Genomic DNA, 17,092 nt, shown 5'->3' with positions numbered 1-17,092 from the left:
ATAAAACTAGGTTTGGTGTACACTTAGGGATATTTCTACCACAGTTATTCTCAAGAAGTTAAGGGCTAAGACAAGGTACCAAAGAGCTACTTTATGCAAATCTAAAGACTTGCTCGGTGGTGGATTTGATGGGAGGTGGGGGTGGGGGCACAGACACCTTTAGGCATCGAAGAGTCTTGCTGTGCAGAAGAGAGTGCGCTGTTTGGAAAGTACAACTCTGAATTCCCCTTGGACAGATGAAACAGGTTCCATAGATCTTTGAAACCTGGCCTATTGCCAGTGAGACCTCAAAACATTATGCAGTGAATATAATGAAAGTACCAACCTGCACGTGTTGCATCACATAAAATTCTGTTCCAATCACAGAAACATCACTGCAGTATAAAAGGGGCTCAGGAACTGGAAATCCAGCTGCAAACAAAGCTTTCTGGACCCTGTATTCTCTGTCAATCTGAAACGTATATGACAGAGTGTACAACATGGTAAACATCAAGAATATAGAACATCATGTGCTTAAATTCCCACTGAAATCAATAGTATGCAATAATCTAACTAGGTTCTTAAGGTCTTATAGAGTTCAGCAACCATCATTTAAGATATTTTAACTAATGTTCTGTCCCTGTACAGAGCCTGAAACAACTTACAAAGATCCAATAAATCGCAACCAATAAAAATATCCACACATTCAGTAAAAACAGAGCCTGAATAAAAGCCAAGCCCACTAACTACTCTTAAAAGCCCTTCCATCCCTCTACGCTTTGCACAATTTCCAAAGCAATAAGTGGATGGGTGCCTTCTTCACAAATTCAAGGAGGTGGCTTTTCTAACGGTGAAATCCTAAACAGAGGCATATGCTTCTAAGCCCATTGACTTCAATGGAATTTGAAGGGTACAGCTCTTCTTAGGACTGCACCATAAACGAACTTTGACATAAATATTTCCCTTCAGAGTTTTAAATCTGTGTTTCAGAAAGACCCACGAGGATACAGGATATAGGCGTGCACGCTCCATGGCAATAAACTCTAAATTGTCTCTTTCGCATACAGCATAACCAGGCCTTTAATGAAGTGCAATAAAGATATGAGGAATCCATTTCAGTCTTTAACATCTATCAAAATGTGGTGTGCGAATGCTGTAGAATTGCTAATCTCTGGGTGAGGCCTGGAGATCTCCCAAGATTACCACTGATCTCCCGACAACAGAAATCAGTTCCCATGGAGAAAATGGCTGATTTGGAGAGTGGTCTGTATGGCAGTATAATCCGCTGAGCTCCAGCCCCTCCCCAAACCCGAACCTCCCCAGGCTCCATCCCCCAAATTTCCAGGTATTTCCCAACCCAGATCTGGCAACCCTATAATGCCGAGCTCATTATATGGGAACCTGAACCAGAGTAATGTTTTACCACAGAGGAATTGTAGTAACAGCTACCATTGCCATACCTTGTGAGCTTGTGGTAGGAGACGGCCATGGGGCTTCTTCCTAAGGACATAGGTGCCCAGGCCTTTCTTCAGGTAAAAGGTGGGATTGGACTGCCCAGAACTAGGCAAGCAAAGAAAAAGATTATTGCCCGTGGGTAATTTCAGTGAGAGGTGCTTAAGTCCTACGGGTTGCATGGTTTAAGCATGCACTTACATACCAACAAATTAATAGTGTTAGAAAATCAGTAAAGGTGTTCTTCTTTACTGTACCCATTCTACAGAGAGCCTGTTTGGTGTGGTGGTTAAGAGCGCGGGACTCTAATCTGGAGAACAGGGTTTGATTCCTCCACTTGAAGCCAGCTGAGTGACATTGGGTCAGTCACAGCTTCTAGGAGCTCTCTCAGCCCCACCTGCCTCACAGGGTAATTTGTTGCAGGGATGATAATGACATAGTTTGTAAACCGCTCTGAGTGGGCGTTAAGTCATCCTGAAGGGCGGTATATAAATCTAATGTTGTTATTATTACTTTCAGAAGAAAAGCTGAAAACATTCACATCACAGGTACATTCTTTATTAGGTGTACATGATGATAGCAAAAGCCAGAACATGCTTAAAGTGCTCTCCTGTAGCTCTCTTCAAGTCACCAGAAAACACTATACAAAGCGGTGTTTCCAGGCACAAACCATGTGGTTTCCTAAGTCCAGATCTTTCTCTCCACGTCAGACCTGGACTGTGGCTGGTAGCAGTTCTATATAAGACTGTGAGTTTATGTCTGTACATGGAGCTACGTCCATGCAGAAGAAGCGGCTTCCCACACAGTTGATGTAACTTATAACAACTATCACGGGTGTCTCTTCCAGAAACAAAATTATTTTCCTCCTCTTCCCTGCTCTGTACACCGAGGCTTAATGGCAACAATGTAGAAATCACCATGGATGTTGATGGCACAAGTACAAGATTGGATTAGCATGGAGGTTGAGTAAGGCACACTAATATGGATAAGAACACGACACGGTGTAGTAGTTTGAATGCTGGACTAGGATCAGAGAGACCCAGGTTGGAATCTCTGCTCTGCTATGGAAGTTTGCTGGATGATCCTGAGCCAGCTACATACTCTCAGCCTAGCCTACCTCACCGGGTTGTTGTGAGGTTAAAATGAAGAAGGAGATAATATTGTTCAGTCACTTTGGATCCCCCTTAGGGAGAACAGTGGAGATAAATGAAGTTAAAAAATAATTATAGCACAAAAAGCTGGGCTAGATCCAGTTCAAAGCTCTTGGATTAATTATGAATGAAAGTTTGGACAGGAAGACACCAACATTTTCTAGTTTCTATGGGGTGGAACCTGCAGGTGGAGCAGAGTTCAGGGAAGCAACTGCTCCCCCTACAGCCAGCTATGCTCCATGAAATTGTGCCCCTGGAGTCCCTAGACCCACAGGTACAACTTGGGGGGGGGGGACATGGGAGGATGGAATTGGTCAAAGTCTCCGCTCCTCCTTTTCTGTTGTCAGAAGCATTTTTTGCCCATGGAAAACATGGTTGGGATCTCTATATTTTTAATCTCTCTTGCTCTCACACGCTCAAGCAGTTCAAATAACAACAAGCGTTCACCTAATACCCAAAACTAACAAATCAGCTACAAGCAACCAGCTATCTTCCAAGCAACCATTCACTGTGCAACATTCTCCTTTCAAGGAGGCGGTGGGGGGGGGGCGTCAAAGATGTAAGATGAGAGGGTAAAGCTAGGCCTACAGCAAGACCAGTTAGGTGAGCTGAGTCCAGAGCCAGAGGCCCAAATGTCTGAGTAGACGCTAATCATAAAGTAATCGAAAAAGGGAAGAGCTTGAACAGAGTATGCACATACAACTTAGGCATGCATACAACTCTGTTCAGACTTGTGTATGAAAGTGTGGAGGTTGGAGTGTGGAGATTCATATCTATGGATGTTCTGTGTGAACCAGTGTTGTCAAATTAAGGCGGTTAGAGTGCTGGACTACAACCAAGAAACAACCAAGTTCATATACCCACACAGGAATAAAGGTCACTGGATATTCTTGAGTCACTCATTCTCTCTCACCCTAACCTGCCTTGTAAGGTTGTTGCAAAAGGATAAAACACAGGAAGGAGCCGCTCTGGGCTCATTTAATTCAAACCCATCTCTCTCTCCCAAAATTGGGCTCTAGGGTAGGTAACGATCCAGAATATGACAGTAATAATAAAGCCAAAGAAGAGCACAGCCAAAAGACAAGGCAACCATTTCTTCCAAACAAAAATTACACAACTAGTTTATTATTGCTCTCTCAGAAAGTTCCAAACACTCTTCTAAATAATTTTTACAGCCCCTCCAAAAAAGCAAGTAAAATGAGATTTTTCTCTACATCCTCCAGAAGGCTTTTCCACAACACAGAGAGCTGCTAAAGGAAAAGCCTGTAAGCAGTCTATACTTGATCAAACCTGAGTGCAGGAGGAATAGTGAAAAGGTGTTCCCATCCAGGTACGTTTTGAAAGAGGTAGTCCTTCAGGTAGGCTTCGAAAGGTAAGCACAAACATGGTACGTTTAATACGGAAACACACAACAGCCGAGGCAAAAATCTTAAAACTGGGCTAATAGTAATCCAACGACTTGAGAGTATAATACCTCACAAAAAACAAACCACCCCCTAATATATAACGTGGTAGGATATTTGAGCAAAATTCGAGTCCAGTAGCGCTCAAAGACCAACAACATTTTCCAGGGTAGAAGCTAACTTCGTAAGAGTGGACATTTGTTTCGGAGCAAACAAAGCCGCGACAAAAACCCACCGTGTAACTCCAGCGAGACCACCAGCTGCCTCTCGCGATCCTTTTGCACTTTCGCCCACAAACGCTTGGAGCCTGATGAAGCAACGCCGACTTAAGATCCGTTTGCAAAAAGCTGCCGACGGGGAAGCAGCACGAAGGCGAAAGAAGGGCAAAAGTTTGCAGCGCACTTAACGCGCGATTCAGGCACCAGATTTGCGCCCCAACACAATCTCTGCCCCCATAAATACGTTCAGGGCTGCGCTGCTGTGTGTTACCTGTACTGCCTGACGAGCAGATCTCCAGGGGGCTGCAGAGGAAAGCCTGGCAGATGCTGGCACAGGTACCCCTCCAAGGCTCCTTGGTCAAAGCTATGCTGCTCCCTCACCGCGGTGGTATCCGGCTCCGCTGCCATTTCCAGCTCCCCGTCACCAAATCACAGCCGCCCTCAGCCAAGCAGCGCTAAACTACCAGAGGAGACGCAAAGAACGCAACGCCGACAGCTGCCTTATAAAACGCCCCCTTGCCAAGCTCCGAGAACAACGTAACCTTTTCGCCGCCGCCTCGTTTGCTATGAGAAGATGCGGAAGGGCTCCTTACGCAAACCACGTAGGCCTTAGCGAAGAGAGCCCCGGGCTTGCTCCTCCTGCCGCAACAGGTGCTCGGCATCACAGAGCGGGGAGTTTATTATCTCCTGAATGCCGCCCCAGCTTTTGTGTGGTGGTTGGTGCGCCCTGGCTGCTCTTCTTCGGATCATTTGGCCCGTGGGATGTATGGCGTTTTTATTATGAAATAGTTTAAATATTTTATTATGTATTATTGTGATTAAAATGTCCAGAATATTTTTTTAAAAATTATCTTAACATTTGATTTGATCCTGTATTGTTGCTATGGCTTTTTGCTAATGCAGTAGAGATTGTTCGATTGACTTACTGAATATACTCTTTGCAAGAGTCCATGGTTTGGATTCTAGTCTAATTTTGCTGCAAAAGAGTAACAGGTGGCCCTTTAAAAACTCACAAGATTTTTAAAAAATTACTTGAGCATAAACTTTTGTGGGCTTGAAGTAGGGAGACTGCAAACTGTGATCTTGTAAATGGTCTCTGTACTTTTCTTATCATATATACACTTTACATAATTACAGTACATCTGACCTGTTAGCATTTCATGGCCCTTTGATTCTGAAGTGTGTATATTTTTCTTCATATAAAAATGTGTTTTATATGTAAAGGTGTGCCTCCCTCTACTCTATGCATTTGACCAAATGGGCTCTAGTCCAAGAAAGACTATGCTGTCATATAAGGTTGGTAATGCTGCTGCACAAACAATATCCTGTTTGATTTTACTGCTGTAGGCTGACACTGCTGTAGCTCTGGAATTATTGCCAGGAAAAGTGCTGAAACCGTAATATCAAATCAATGACACACATACACTAGCTATATTTTTTAAAGCTCAGCTATTCTGCCTTCTCCAGCTGTCAGATTCCAGTAGGCATCTCAGCGCAATGGGTTTAGGCTAGAGTATCCCTCGGTGCAAATATTTGCCTAGGAGTAAACCCCAATGAATAGACCTCAGTAGTCCCGCTTCTCTATGGCACTGTCTGTGTAGGATTTGTATTGCAACATGCTTGTTTCTCTGGAGCTAGAGAGGAGAAGGCAGAAAGCAAAATAAGACAGAAAGTTATTTTTATTCTGTTTGGAGAAATTAAGCTCCAAGTAAGAAGATGCTGTTAAAGATATCTCGCCTCTTCATAATTCCCAGAAAAAGACAGAGTTAGTTGTTAAACTGGTTTCAGGTTAAGGCAACAAACGCACCAAGGCATTTGCACCAGGAACTCTATTAAAGTCACTCTGTGAACTGCTGGGGAGAAAAAGGACTGCAGCAGAAAGAAAAAGGGAGCCCGACAGTGTTTGAAGTTAAATGAGCAACAGCGTAAATGGTTTCAAAAATTGAAGAGTTAAAAAGAGGGTCGTGGCACCTCAAAAAACTTAACAGATTCCACAACAAATCTCTTAGCCGTGATAGTACAAGAAGATTGTGTGTGGTATACTAACATATTGACAGTGTGGTTCTGTGCACTTAAGCCCATTGATTTCAATAAATTTTGCCTAGAATTCTGCATAGGATTGTGCTAATGTTACATCAGACCCACAGAAAATAATCTTGTAGTACTTTCAAGCTAGTTCTGTCTGCATGTTAACCGAATTCACGCATGCAGACAAGTTGTGGTGGGGTTACCAGCTCTGAATTTGGTAATTCATGGGCCCTCAGCAGGGTATAATGCCATAGAGTCCATCCTTCAAAGGATAATGCCATAGAGTCCATCCTTCTGTAGTCTGAAGAGTTGCCAGACTCCAGATAGTGGCTGGAGATCTCCCAGAATGATAACTGATTTCCAGTCCATAGGGATCAGACTGCTTTCCAAGGCAGATTCTATGGTATACCCTGCTGAGGCCCCTCCCCCCCTAAACCCCACCCTCTCCAGGCTCCACCCCCTCTCCAGGAATTTCCCCACCAGGACCTGGCAACCCCAAGTCTTCTAAACTTTTTAAACGTCCAGATTATGCTTTAGGTGTCTTGAGAATCTCACTATATAGTGCCATTAAACAGGAGAAGCAGTAACCTAAAAGCAAAACAAAAAAAAATTATTCTAGCACAAGCTTCTCAGCACACAGGCACTGAGCGGGACACTAAAGCGCCGCTGTGGTTCTCCCTCTTCGGATCTATTTGTGCCCGGAGCTTTGGTCGCCAGCGTGGGTTGCAGCGGGGGACGGCTTTTGCTGCTACTCCAGGAAGCGCTTGCAGTGGGGACGTGTCTCTAGCGGCGCGGCTGGGGTTGGGTTGCTGCTGGGCGCCGGTAAGTGTCCAGCTGCTGGGTGGTCGCCTGCAGCTTGCGGAGCTCGCCATGGCAGGCGTGGCGGAACAGCTGCGGAGGCGCATTCGGGAGCTGGAGGACAGGCTGGCCCGGGAGACAGGAGGCGGCGGCGGCGGGGGGCAAACCCAGCGGGCGCGGATCGAGAGGATGAGCCCGGAGGTGACAGACTCCAATCCGTACAGGTGAGCCGTGTTGAAGAGAAGGTGTGCGGCGTCCTGGGCAAACCGCTGTGTATGAAGGCGCGTGTTGGGTGGGTCGGTTTTGCCCTTAAATGTTGGGCTTCATGTTGAAGTTCAGCTGAAGAGTTCAGCAAGATATTTGGAAGGGGGAGAGACTCTCATCTTCCCCCGCTAGAGTTGCCAGCCTCCAGGTAGTGGCTGGAGATCTCCCGGAATTACAACTGGCATGGCATAATTCCATAGAGTCTGCCCCCCACCACAGAGATCAGTTCACCTGGAGAAAATGGCTACTTTTGGGGGCAGACTCTATGGAATTATGCCATGCCAAGGGCGTTTCCCTCCCCAAACCCCACTTTCTCCAGGTTTCACACACACACCCTCCAGATCTCCAGGAATTTCCAAACTTGGAGTTGGCAACCCTACCCCCCGCCCACTCTGGTTTCTTCTGTTCCATTCCATTTTTTTAATTGCTTCATAGTTGATTTTTTTTTAATTTAAAACGTTTGTATGCTGCCTCTTAAACTCCGGAGACTTGCTTTAAGCATCTTGCGAAGTAAAAACAACTCAATAAAACTATGAGAATTTAATATTAATACAAACTGTAAAAAAAAAAAAAGACTAGGGCATAAAATAATTTTTGGCAGACTAAACTGATATCCATAACAGCCCTCAGGTTAGATCATAAACAGATGGAACCTCTCAGTTAAAAGACGGGGTAAAAACAAATGTTTTGGCATGGCACCAAACGTAGGTGTCAGGTAAATGTCAAGTGCAAAATTAATTATGGTTTAGAGCAATGTAAATGGAAAACAGTCATATTATTATCCTTTTTGATACTGGCTCTTAGGAACACCTTTGTACACTAGATAATACTTGATTTTGTAGAATTTTGGCATACGTTATACACCAAATCCTGTCTCTCGATATGTAGCCTTGTAGCAGGCTCTTCAAACTGCCCCACTAAAGCTGTGCAGTTTCTCCATCCTTTGTCATCATACCTCACTTTGTTTGTGGGAGATGCTAACACTCAAGTCTCCACTGCCATGTCTTTATTACTGCTCATGTACTGTATCATGAGGAAACATGGGGATTGGAACTAGGCTGATAGCTCCCAATGGGAGCGGTTAATGGATAGGGAACAGCCCCAGCGCAGCAGCTCAAGAAATAGACCAGTCTGTTCCACTGTAGAATTGAACATTGATTGCTTTTGGATTCAGTATTGAACTGATCAGTATATCTGCAGTCTTCAGTTTCCTGTGCCAACTGGGGAACCTTTGGATGCTGTCCCAAAATGTCTTTAATAAACCCCCAACTTCCTTATCGCTGTCACTGAACAGCAACCTCTGCTAAAGCTGCCAATTAGGAATGCCAGGCAGGGCCTGGGCCAGAAATGGCATCTGGTAATGTGTGACATCACATTAACCAGAGAAACTGGATGTGACATAAGTGCATAGGGCAATGCTCTTGCCATCTCCAGAAATTCCATATATGGGAGCCCAAGAGCATTACCCAACATGCTTACGGCCAGATGTCATTTCTGACCTGAGCCTTTTCTTTCACTCTTAGCGGAGCGATGGCCAGAGAGTGGGCCCAACCACCAGGAGGTCTTCTCCCAGAAACGGACAAATGATCGCCCTACCACCAACAATAATCTGCTGTACTGAATAGGGATTTCATCAAAGAATTTAGATTATGAACAATGAAACTGATGTTTTGGTTTTGAAATAGCTGTATTGTGCAAATAACCTGAAGAATTTCTTCCTTAATAAAATGCATCTGACTTTTCTCCCCCTCTAGTCGCCTCATGGCACTGAAAAGAATGGGAATTGTGAAAGATTATGAGGTGGGTTAGTGTTTCTTACAGGTTGCCTTAATGATTTAACTGCATGGAACAAAAAAAGTTACTAATTATATTGGCATTGGTTTACCATTGCAGAAAATCCGTACCTTTGCAGTAGCAGTAGTAGGTGTGGGTGGAGTTGGCAGTGTAACTGCTGAAATGTTGACAAGATGTGGCATTGGTAAGGTAATACACATTTCTTCATTATAACAACAATCTGCATAAATTTTAAGTGCTGAGATGAACTTTTGGGAAAGACTGAGTTTCCACTTGTCGCTTGAACATGTCCTGGGTGACTACCATAATGTCTGAATGGGAAGCAGGTGTAGAAAGATGTCTGATATAAAAAATCTGGGAACTGTGATTGGCTTATGCTCTTCAGTGTTCGTTTACCAAGTGCTTTAGAATGTTACTTTCCTGTATGTTTGTGTGTGTGTGTGAACATGTATCAGTGCGTAGTGTGTGTGTGGATGCATGCATGCATGCATGAATGGATGGAATATTTGTATTCTGCTCTCCTTCCAAGAACTCAAGGCAGCATATGTGGAGTTACTTTATTTAACCCCCATAACAAGCTTGTGAGATAGGTTAGAATGGTAGCAATTTGCTCAGTCAAATCCACAACTTTATGAGTTGAATCTGGATTTCCTACATCCAAACCCAATACTCTTAGTATTCCCACACAGATTTGTTTATGTAACCATATTAATTGCCAGGACATTTGCACAACAAAGGGAAACTTAATTATTTTATTTTTATTTACTTCATTTATATCCTACCTTTCTCTCTAATGGTGACCCAAAAGCAGCCAACAGCATTGCCTCTCCTCCTTTTTACAGTCACAATAACTCTGTGAAACAGGTTGGGCTGAGAGGGTGTGATTGGCCCAAGGTCATCCAGCAAGCTTCTGTGTCAGAGTGGGGATTCAAACCTGGAGTTACTCAGGTCTTAGTCCAATAATCTAACCACTACACCACACTGGCTTTCACCACACTTGACTTTTCTTTATTTGAACATGAATGACAATTCTGATTTCTTGGTACCGCAAATTAGATTTCAGATATTTTAACATTATGTACATTTCTCATCCCAGAATCTATTTACGTTCTTGGATTCCACCAGCTTTTTTCCACTGTGAAAAAGGGAGAGCAGAGGTCTCTTCTGACCATCAATAGAGGATCACAGGACTTGCATGGACAAAAGCCATGTGGCATGGAAGCTGTAATAAGTGGAAGTGGCCGAGACTGAGCAAAACAGCTGGCTGGATCCAACCCATTGTCTGTTCTTAAAGGAATCTTACCAATATATTGTTTGTTTCCCAAGTATTTATTGCCTAAGGGCGGCATTTATCTACAGCACCTGTTTCTTATTCATACTGAGATGTTGCATACTGGACTGCTGGTCTGAGTAGACTTTGCAACAGGTGTTTGTGTCAGGTGTGAAACTTGTGGCATGTCCATGGTCCAAAGTTATGGATGCCACATATTTCTCTTCTAGGTCTGCCTCAGCTTCTTCCTGTCCTAAATGTGTCTCACTGTCATGGCCTCATATGTTCTTACTATTGTGGCTTATGAAAACGGAAAAGTTTAGTCCCATTCTGCTTCTTGAGGATGGTTTAAATAGTTGGGGTAAAATCTGGGACTGAAGAGAACAGGAAACCTAGATAGGAGTGGTTCCTTTGGCTAGATCTACTCTGCAACTGATAATTAGATCATCTTTTGTCCAGATACAGCTTAATTGTGATTGCATTAGAAACACTCAAAGCACACGTAGATCAGTTTGTGTAAAAAGCCTGCAGAACTAAGGAACTTGGACAAATGCTTGTTTTAATAAGGCCTGATTGTATTATTGTAATCTTCCCTTTAGCTACTCCTGTTTGATTATGATAAGGTGGAGCTGGCAAATATGAACAGGCTCTTTTTCCAACCCCATCAGGCTGGGCTAAGTAAAGTACAAGCAGCAGAGCACACCTTGAGGTACGTGATGGGGCATATGGTCATCTGCATGCCATGCAAGAAGTATGCTCGTATTTATTAATTTCTGAGTGGCTTAATTTTTTTTCTGGAGAACACAATCATGTAGATGTCATGCAGCCCAGTGTTATGCATGTATACTTAGAAGTTAGTTCCAGTGAATTCAATGGGACTTACTTCCAAGTAAGATTGTATAGGGTCACAGTCTTAAGGAGCAATCCTAAACAGGTCTGCTCAGATGTAAGTTCTATGTAGCTTACTCCTTGGAGATTGCAACCTTAACGTGTTAGTTCTTAAAAGCACTATTTTCACCTTATTGATATAAATATTTATGTTTTGCCCTTAAGGAAGATCAATCCTGATGTCCAGTTTGAAGTACATAACTACAATATCACAACAGTGGAGAACTTTCAACACTTTATGGATAGGATAAGGTAAAATATCCTTTGGGGGCGGTAATGGTGGTCAGGATTTGTTTACCTTCTCTCTCAAAAAAAATGGGGGATTATGTTACAGCCTGCCTAGAGTGCCTTGCTTGCATGTGCATTTCTATATGTGCTGTTAATGTCTGTTTTTATTTGCAGCAATGGTGGATTAGAAGATGGGAAACCTGTTGATCTTATATTGAGCTGTGTGGATAATTTTGAAGCTCGCATGGCAATTAATACAGTACGTATAGAATCCAAAATGTATCTTGTACATGGCTGTTGTTTGTTCTTTGCCAGATAGAAGCTGTAGATCTGCTGTTTCACTTGTAGCAACATGTGAGTTGTGCATAAGGTGCAATGGCTGAGCGTAGCTACTTTCCAGCTGTTGTTCATTTCAGTGGTACTGCAGTCGTTGGCTCACTGTGGCTGAAAATATCTTCCATTAATCTTGTGAACATAGAGAAATATTTAGAATAAAGTTACATTTTATTGACAATATTTTTTTAGTTAGGTTTGTCCAAACAGGCTTTGGCACATGACATTTGAGCACTGCATCAAGTAGTGATTTTATTGGCCGTTTTCACACGCGCCCTGGGAGACCATGCAAACTCGTGGCATCAAGTGTCTTCCTAGCACAATCTCCCAGCACGATCCCCTTTAATGGCCTGATGACATCAGAAAAAGCGCCATTAAACAGGATTGTGCCAGGAAATTGCGCTAGGAAGACACTTTTGTGCCGTGAGTTTCGTGTGATCTTCCGGGCGCGTGGCCAAGTGAAAATGGCCACTGTATTTGTACCTGTATTTTATATTGTTGTTTTTATATGTATGAACTGATGTTGTCATCCGCTCTGAGTCCATTTACAGGGAGAGTGGGCTATAAGTTTAATAAAATCAAAATCAAATCACAAAAATGGTGGAGAGGAGGTATATAAGATAAATAAATAAAAGCTGTGGTTTAGTGGTTGAATGTCTGCTTGACATGCAGAAGATCCTAAGTTCAATCTATAGCATCTCCAGTTAAAAGACTCAGGTAGTAGGTGATGGGAAAGATCTGTACATGAGACCCTGGAGATCCGCTGTCATCTGAATACTGACCTTGATGGACCAATGGTCTGATTCAGTATAAGGCAGCTTCATGTGTTCAGGAATGGACATTTTAATGTTCTACGTCTGTGGTGTTGGATAAGATTAAGTTAGTTCTGAAATGTGCCACAAGGTTAAATGGACAATACTGCACTATATATTTTCTTGTGGGGTTTTTTTTGTCGTTATATGACAAATGTTGTGTTTCATTAAAACTGTGAACAGATTAGATACCTTTGTTACAAAAGATATGTTTTATTTTTCTCATTGGGAAGGCCTGTAATGAACTTGGACAGATATGGATGGAATCTGGAGTGAGTGAGAATGCCGTCTCTGGTCATATCCAACTTATCATACCTGGTGAATCTGCTTGTTTTGCGGTATGTGACTCAACTCAGCTGTTGTCCCAGAATGTGTTATCCTCTTAGAGAGAGGGTGGGGTGAAGGTCATTGGAGCCCAGAGCTGGTTTCGTTTGGCTACTGCCATTATCTCTTCTGTATATCCTATTTATTTTCCTTTTTTCCTCCCACTTTTTTCTGGCCAGTGTGCACCTCCTCTTGTTGTAGCAGCAAATATAGATGAGAAGACCCTAAAGCGGGAGGGAGTTTGTGCTGCCAGTCTTCCCACCACTATGGGAGTGGTTGCAGGCCTTCTTGTACAAAATGTCCTTAAGTAAGTGACTGTATATGTGACTCCTTAATGTTGGGAAAAGATGTGGCATTTAGTTCATTACAGAGGGCAATATTGTAAGACCTCTTGTACAGGCCTTCATTTTGACACAAGCATTTTCTTCTTTCTTATGCTTCTCTCATTTTCTCAGATACCTATTAAATTTTGGCAATGTGAGCTTTTACCTTGGATACAATGCGATGCAGGATTTTTTCCCGACCATGGCAATGAAGCCAAACCCACAGTGTGATGATCGAAACTGCAGAAAGCAGCAAGAAGAGTACAAGGTAAAAATAAGTTCGTTTTTTAAGCCACAAAAAAATCCCAGACTTCAGCACTCCTCAAAGAAGTTGGTTAATTTGACATCAGTTGGAACACATAACATGAAAGAGTTAACTCTTTTGCTCTGATATGGCAGCTATTTATAATAACAATAACATTTGATTTTCTGTATCTAGAAAAAAACAGCAGCAAATCCAAAAGAAGTCGTCTGTGTAGAAGAAGAAGAAATAGTACATGAAGATAATGACTGGGGTAAGCACTGAGGTTTCAAATGTAGTCATAATGTCAAGATGACTGAAAAAACTTTTAATTCTGGCAAAATGCCGGATGGCATGATGTGATTTTCTTACTTTCTTATAGTAAAGGGCTTCTGTTGGTTTTCCTCGAAGGAAGTAAATGGGCAAGAAGTTGGGGAACTATCCTGCCCTATCACAGAGGATCTTAGCATCAAGAGAAGGGGGCACATTGAAATGGTTGACTTCTGTGGGAGGAGGCAGTGGATGAAACCTGGGGGAGGAAGCATAGCGCATAGATCTTCTTGACACCACCCTTCCCTTTCCTGCGAGCATGTAAAAATAAACTTCCATGGTGGGGATGGGTAAACATAGCAGGTTTGTTGTTTTGTAATAGAAGGTGCAAACCAGAACACATGGACTTATCACAATACACATGCCCTGGCTTGAACCATTCACTGTTGGGGTAGGAGAAGGTTAAAAAAAAGGACCACACTATATTCTTATTTATTTACAACCTTGCTTTTCTTCTGCCTCTTATTAAGTGTCCCTAAGTTCAGTGTTTTGTTGACAGATGTGAGAAAAAGTAAAAGGGTTCACTGAGTATCTTTCATTGCCCCTGTTGCCATGTCCTGACATGGAGGGAGACTTGGCACACCAACACTGCTGGACATAGGTAATGCTGGTGTGCCAACACCTGAATTTTCCTTGAATTCATACAATTTTGGTTTTTACTGCTGGGGAATACACAGGTATAGAGCTGGTTTCAGAAGTTTCAGAAGAAGAGTTGAAAGCTGCTTCTGGTCCAGCTCCTGATCTTCCGGAAGGAATCACATTGGCATACACAATACCAGTCAAGGTAACTGCAGTTCCTTTCCTCCAGCTCTTTCAAATAAAACAGCCGGTAGAAAAACAATCCGCATTTCTTTGAGGGGCTAGATTTTATCAGACATTGATTGCTAAGCAGACATGGAACAAAACATTTAAATATAAGCGTTTTTAGTCTGAGTTTCATTTTTTTTCCAAGTGTTTCTCTCAGTTAAGCTGCCCAGTGCCACAGGAGGATAAGCACTAACTTGGACCATCTTGAAACTGACAGGAGAGGCAAACTTGTCCACAGCCATCCTGCTCGATCCAATCTTCCACCCCGTGTCGTCAGGTCAGGCTAGCTCTGAAAGGCATTCTGTTCTGCTTAGCTGGACTTTACATAAAAGAAGATTGGCATTTGATAAATGTCTAGACCAAGTGCCGTTTCACAAGTAGAACTCTGCTCAGGGTGTGGGAGGTAAGCAGGGGAAAGAGCCAGGAGGTAAAAGTCATTAACCTTCTTTTTCTTCTGTCATTAACAGGAAGAGAAGTCTATAGATGAAGCACCTGTCACAGATTCAGAGGAGAGTCTAGAAGAACTGATGGCTAAGATGAAGAGCATGTGATACATTACAGACATTAGTAGTTTATACTGTAGTCCAAACACTTGAAGATGAGTTATGTAACCTGTTTGCTCTTACAACATGAATTTGATCATCTACTTATTACTACTTATTAATAATGTGACTTAAAATGATTGCAAACTTAGACTTTCAAGAAGATGAGGGTCCATGTTTCCAATGAAACCTAAGGTAACAAGAAGACCAATTCGGAAAAACATAGCAGCCTTTTTAGACCACTTTAAATGTGGACAAGTTTACTGAAGTGAATGTTGTCTGGTAGTGCTACCAATCAAGAAAGGCAGAATTTTTAAAGATGTCTGTTAGGAAAAGGAAATTCTTCAATATTTGCTGTCGCCTTAAATGTCATCTTTAATGTGCCATCATTATTACTTGAAGAGTGTCATACTGGCCTGTTCTTTGTCCAAACAGCTGTTTTGAGTATACTTTGGTCGTTTTTAGCAAGCTACTCATTTCTGTGTATTTGGTGGACACTCCTTATGTGTTTCTTGGTTTGAGAATCAACATTATCATGATATAGTTTGACATGAGATGAAAAACAGCATGTAGTAAAAGCCAGAGCACTCTGCTACACTGGAGCTGAGCAGTAACAAAAATCATCCCCATGGCAGCTCTTCAGAGCAGAAAAAAAATTTTTTTTTACCAAGTTCGGTTATCTGCCTGCAAGATTACTTCTGAATAAGTGTATTGCCATCTCTGTGTTGTGACAGTGATCTAACCCAAATGCTGTTGTTTGCTTACTCAACATGTTTAAACTATACATTATCATGCATGCAGCAAGTATCATTATGAAAAGCTCCAAAATGTCTCCAGTGATTCCCTAAATTGTCCAGGGTCATGTGATATCCAAGCAGAGGCATAAAGAAAGGTCATAGGGCAAACTTGGAGATATCAAGACCCTTAAGAAAAGGACGTGTTTTGATACTACAAGCAACTCCCTTTTCTGGCTTCCTTCTCTTAAATTTTAAACAACTTTTGTTACTTTAGTAGTATTTATTTGTATGTTTCGTTTTGAATACATACTTGATAAATTGGCCATAAGCTGAAACAGAGAAGCATGCTTAGAATTAATGGTATTAAGTGTATTTAACAATTTTGTATTGTGACTTTTTTGCCCACTTCCAATAAACTAAGCTATGTGGGCTGGAAGGATGTTTTTATAGCTGTTTGTAGACATATGCTGGGTGTTAAAGGATGTAAAGTGACACTGATGCTTAAAACTGTTGTGAGCCCTAAATGAAAGCAATTGGCAGTGAATTACATATGTAAACATCTGGAGCAGTACAAGATTAGTTAAAGCTAAAAAGGCTTACACAGAAAGAACTTTAGGAATGTTGATACTTAGTGAAGTCTCTTGAGTTATAGTGTGACTTAAGTTATGAATTTCTTAAATGCACTGCACTATAAGGGACTACTTACAGTGGTATATTCTGAGTTTAAATAGGATAACAGTTTTGCTTGAAATTAAATTAATAACGAAGGGCCACTAACTAGCTTATCCATGACCAATACTGTTATAAAATGCAAACGCTTTGCTAAATGTATTTTACAAAACCACAGTGGCATGGAGGAAAGAGATGGTGAACATTTCAAAAATGCTGTCACATCACTGTAATGTTTACTTTTATTCTGAACCTGGATCATCTTACTGATAATGTTTTTTTTTTTAATAAAGCTCCTCTGTTCATGCTTGGAAAAGTCAGCAAATAATTATTAAAGGAGTCGAAGTGAAGCCAAGCGGGATAGTATTTTATTTTGTTTCTGAATGACCATTTTGAGGCCTACTTCACACCAGTCCCTAAAGATATAGCACTTCACTTTTTCTTATTTTAATGCTGCAGGTTTAATAGCCTAATTTAACTGTTCTCAGAAATAATTTGGTA

The 17,092-nt window shown here is 42.0% G+C and overlaps 2 protein-coding genes across 3 annotated transcripts in view; one reads left to right on the top strand and one right to left on the bottom strand.

Moving 5' to 3' along the window:
• The window catches only part of ACAD11 (acyl-CoA dehydrogenase family member 11), a 37,824-nt gene extending 33,166 nt beyond the window's left edge, over positions 1–4,658 (bottom strand). The window contains exons 1-3 of the mRNA XM_054991261.1: positions 4,475–4,658; positions 1,440–1,539; positions 326–451 (exon numbers count right to left, since the gene is read on the bottom strand). Of these exons, the coding sequence (XP_054847236.1) occupies positions 326–451; positions 1,440–1,539; positions 4,475–4,611 (363 nt within the window). The 5' untranslated portion in view covers positions 4,612–4,658. The remainder of the gene's footprint in view (positions 1–325; positions 452–1,439; positions 1,540–4,474) is intronic.
• A 2,342-nt stretch (positions 4,659–7,000) lies between these two features.
• UBA5 (ubiquitin like modifier activating enzyme 5) lies at positions 7,001–16,875 on the top strand. 2 transcript variants are annotated; one of them, XM_054991262.1, is made up of 12 exons: positions 7,001–7,253; positions 9,048–9,093; positions 9,187–9,276; positions 10,957–11,066; positions 11,411–11,497; positions 11,648–11,732; positions 12,852–12,956; positions 13,122–13,249; positions 13,398–13,533; positions 13,705–13,780; positions 14,514–14,620; positions 15,111–16,875. In XM_054991262.1, exons 1-12 carry the CDS (start codon positions 7,102–7,104, stop codon positions 15,192–15,194), a joined length of 1,206 nt encoding a protein of 401 aa, XP_054847237.1. In that variant the 5' UTR covers positions 7,001–7,101; the 3' UTR covers positions 15,195–16,875. The 2 variants fall into 2 exon arrangements, with proteins under 2 accessions (XP_054847237.1, XP_054847238.1); XM_054991263.1 differs by lacking the exons at positions 7,001–7,253; positions 9,048–9,093 and having other exon boundaries at positions 9,187–9,271.
• The last annotated feature ends 217 nt before the right edge of the window (positions 16,876–17,092 follow it).

This window comes from Eublepharis macularius, chromosome 11 (assembly GCF_028583425.1).
Source record: "Eublepharis macularius isolate TG4126 chromosome 11, MPM_Emac_v1.0, whole genome shotgun sequence".
Lineage (NCBI taxonomy): Eukaryota > Metazoa > Chordata > Lepidosauria > Squamata > Eublepharidae > Eublepharis > Eublepharis macularius.
This window is presented reverse-complemented; position numbering and strand designations above follow the sequence as displayed.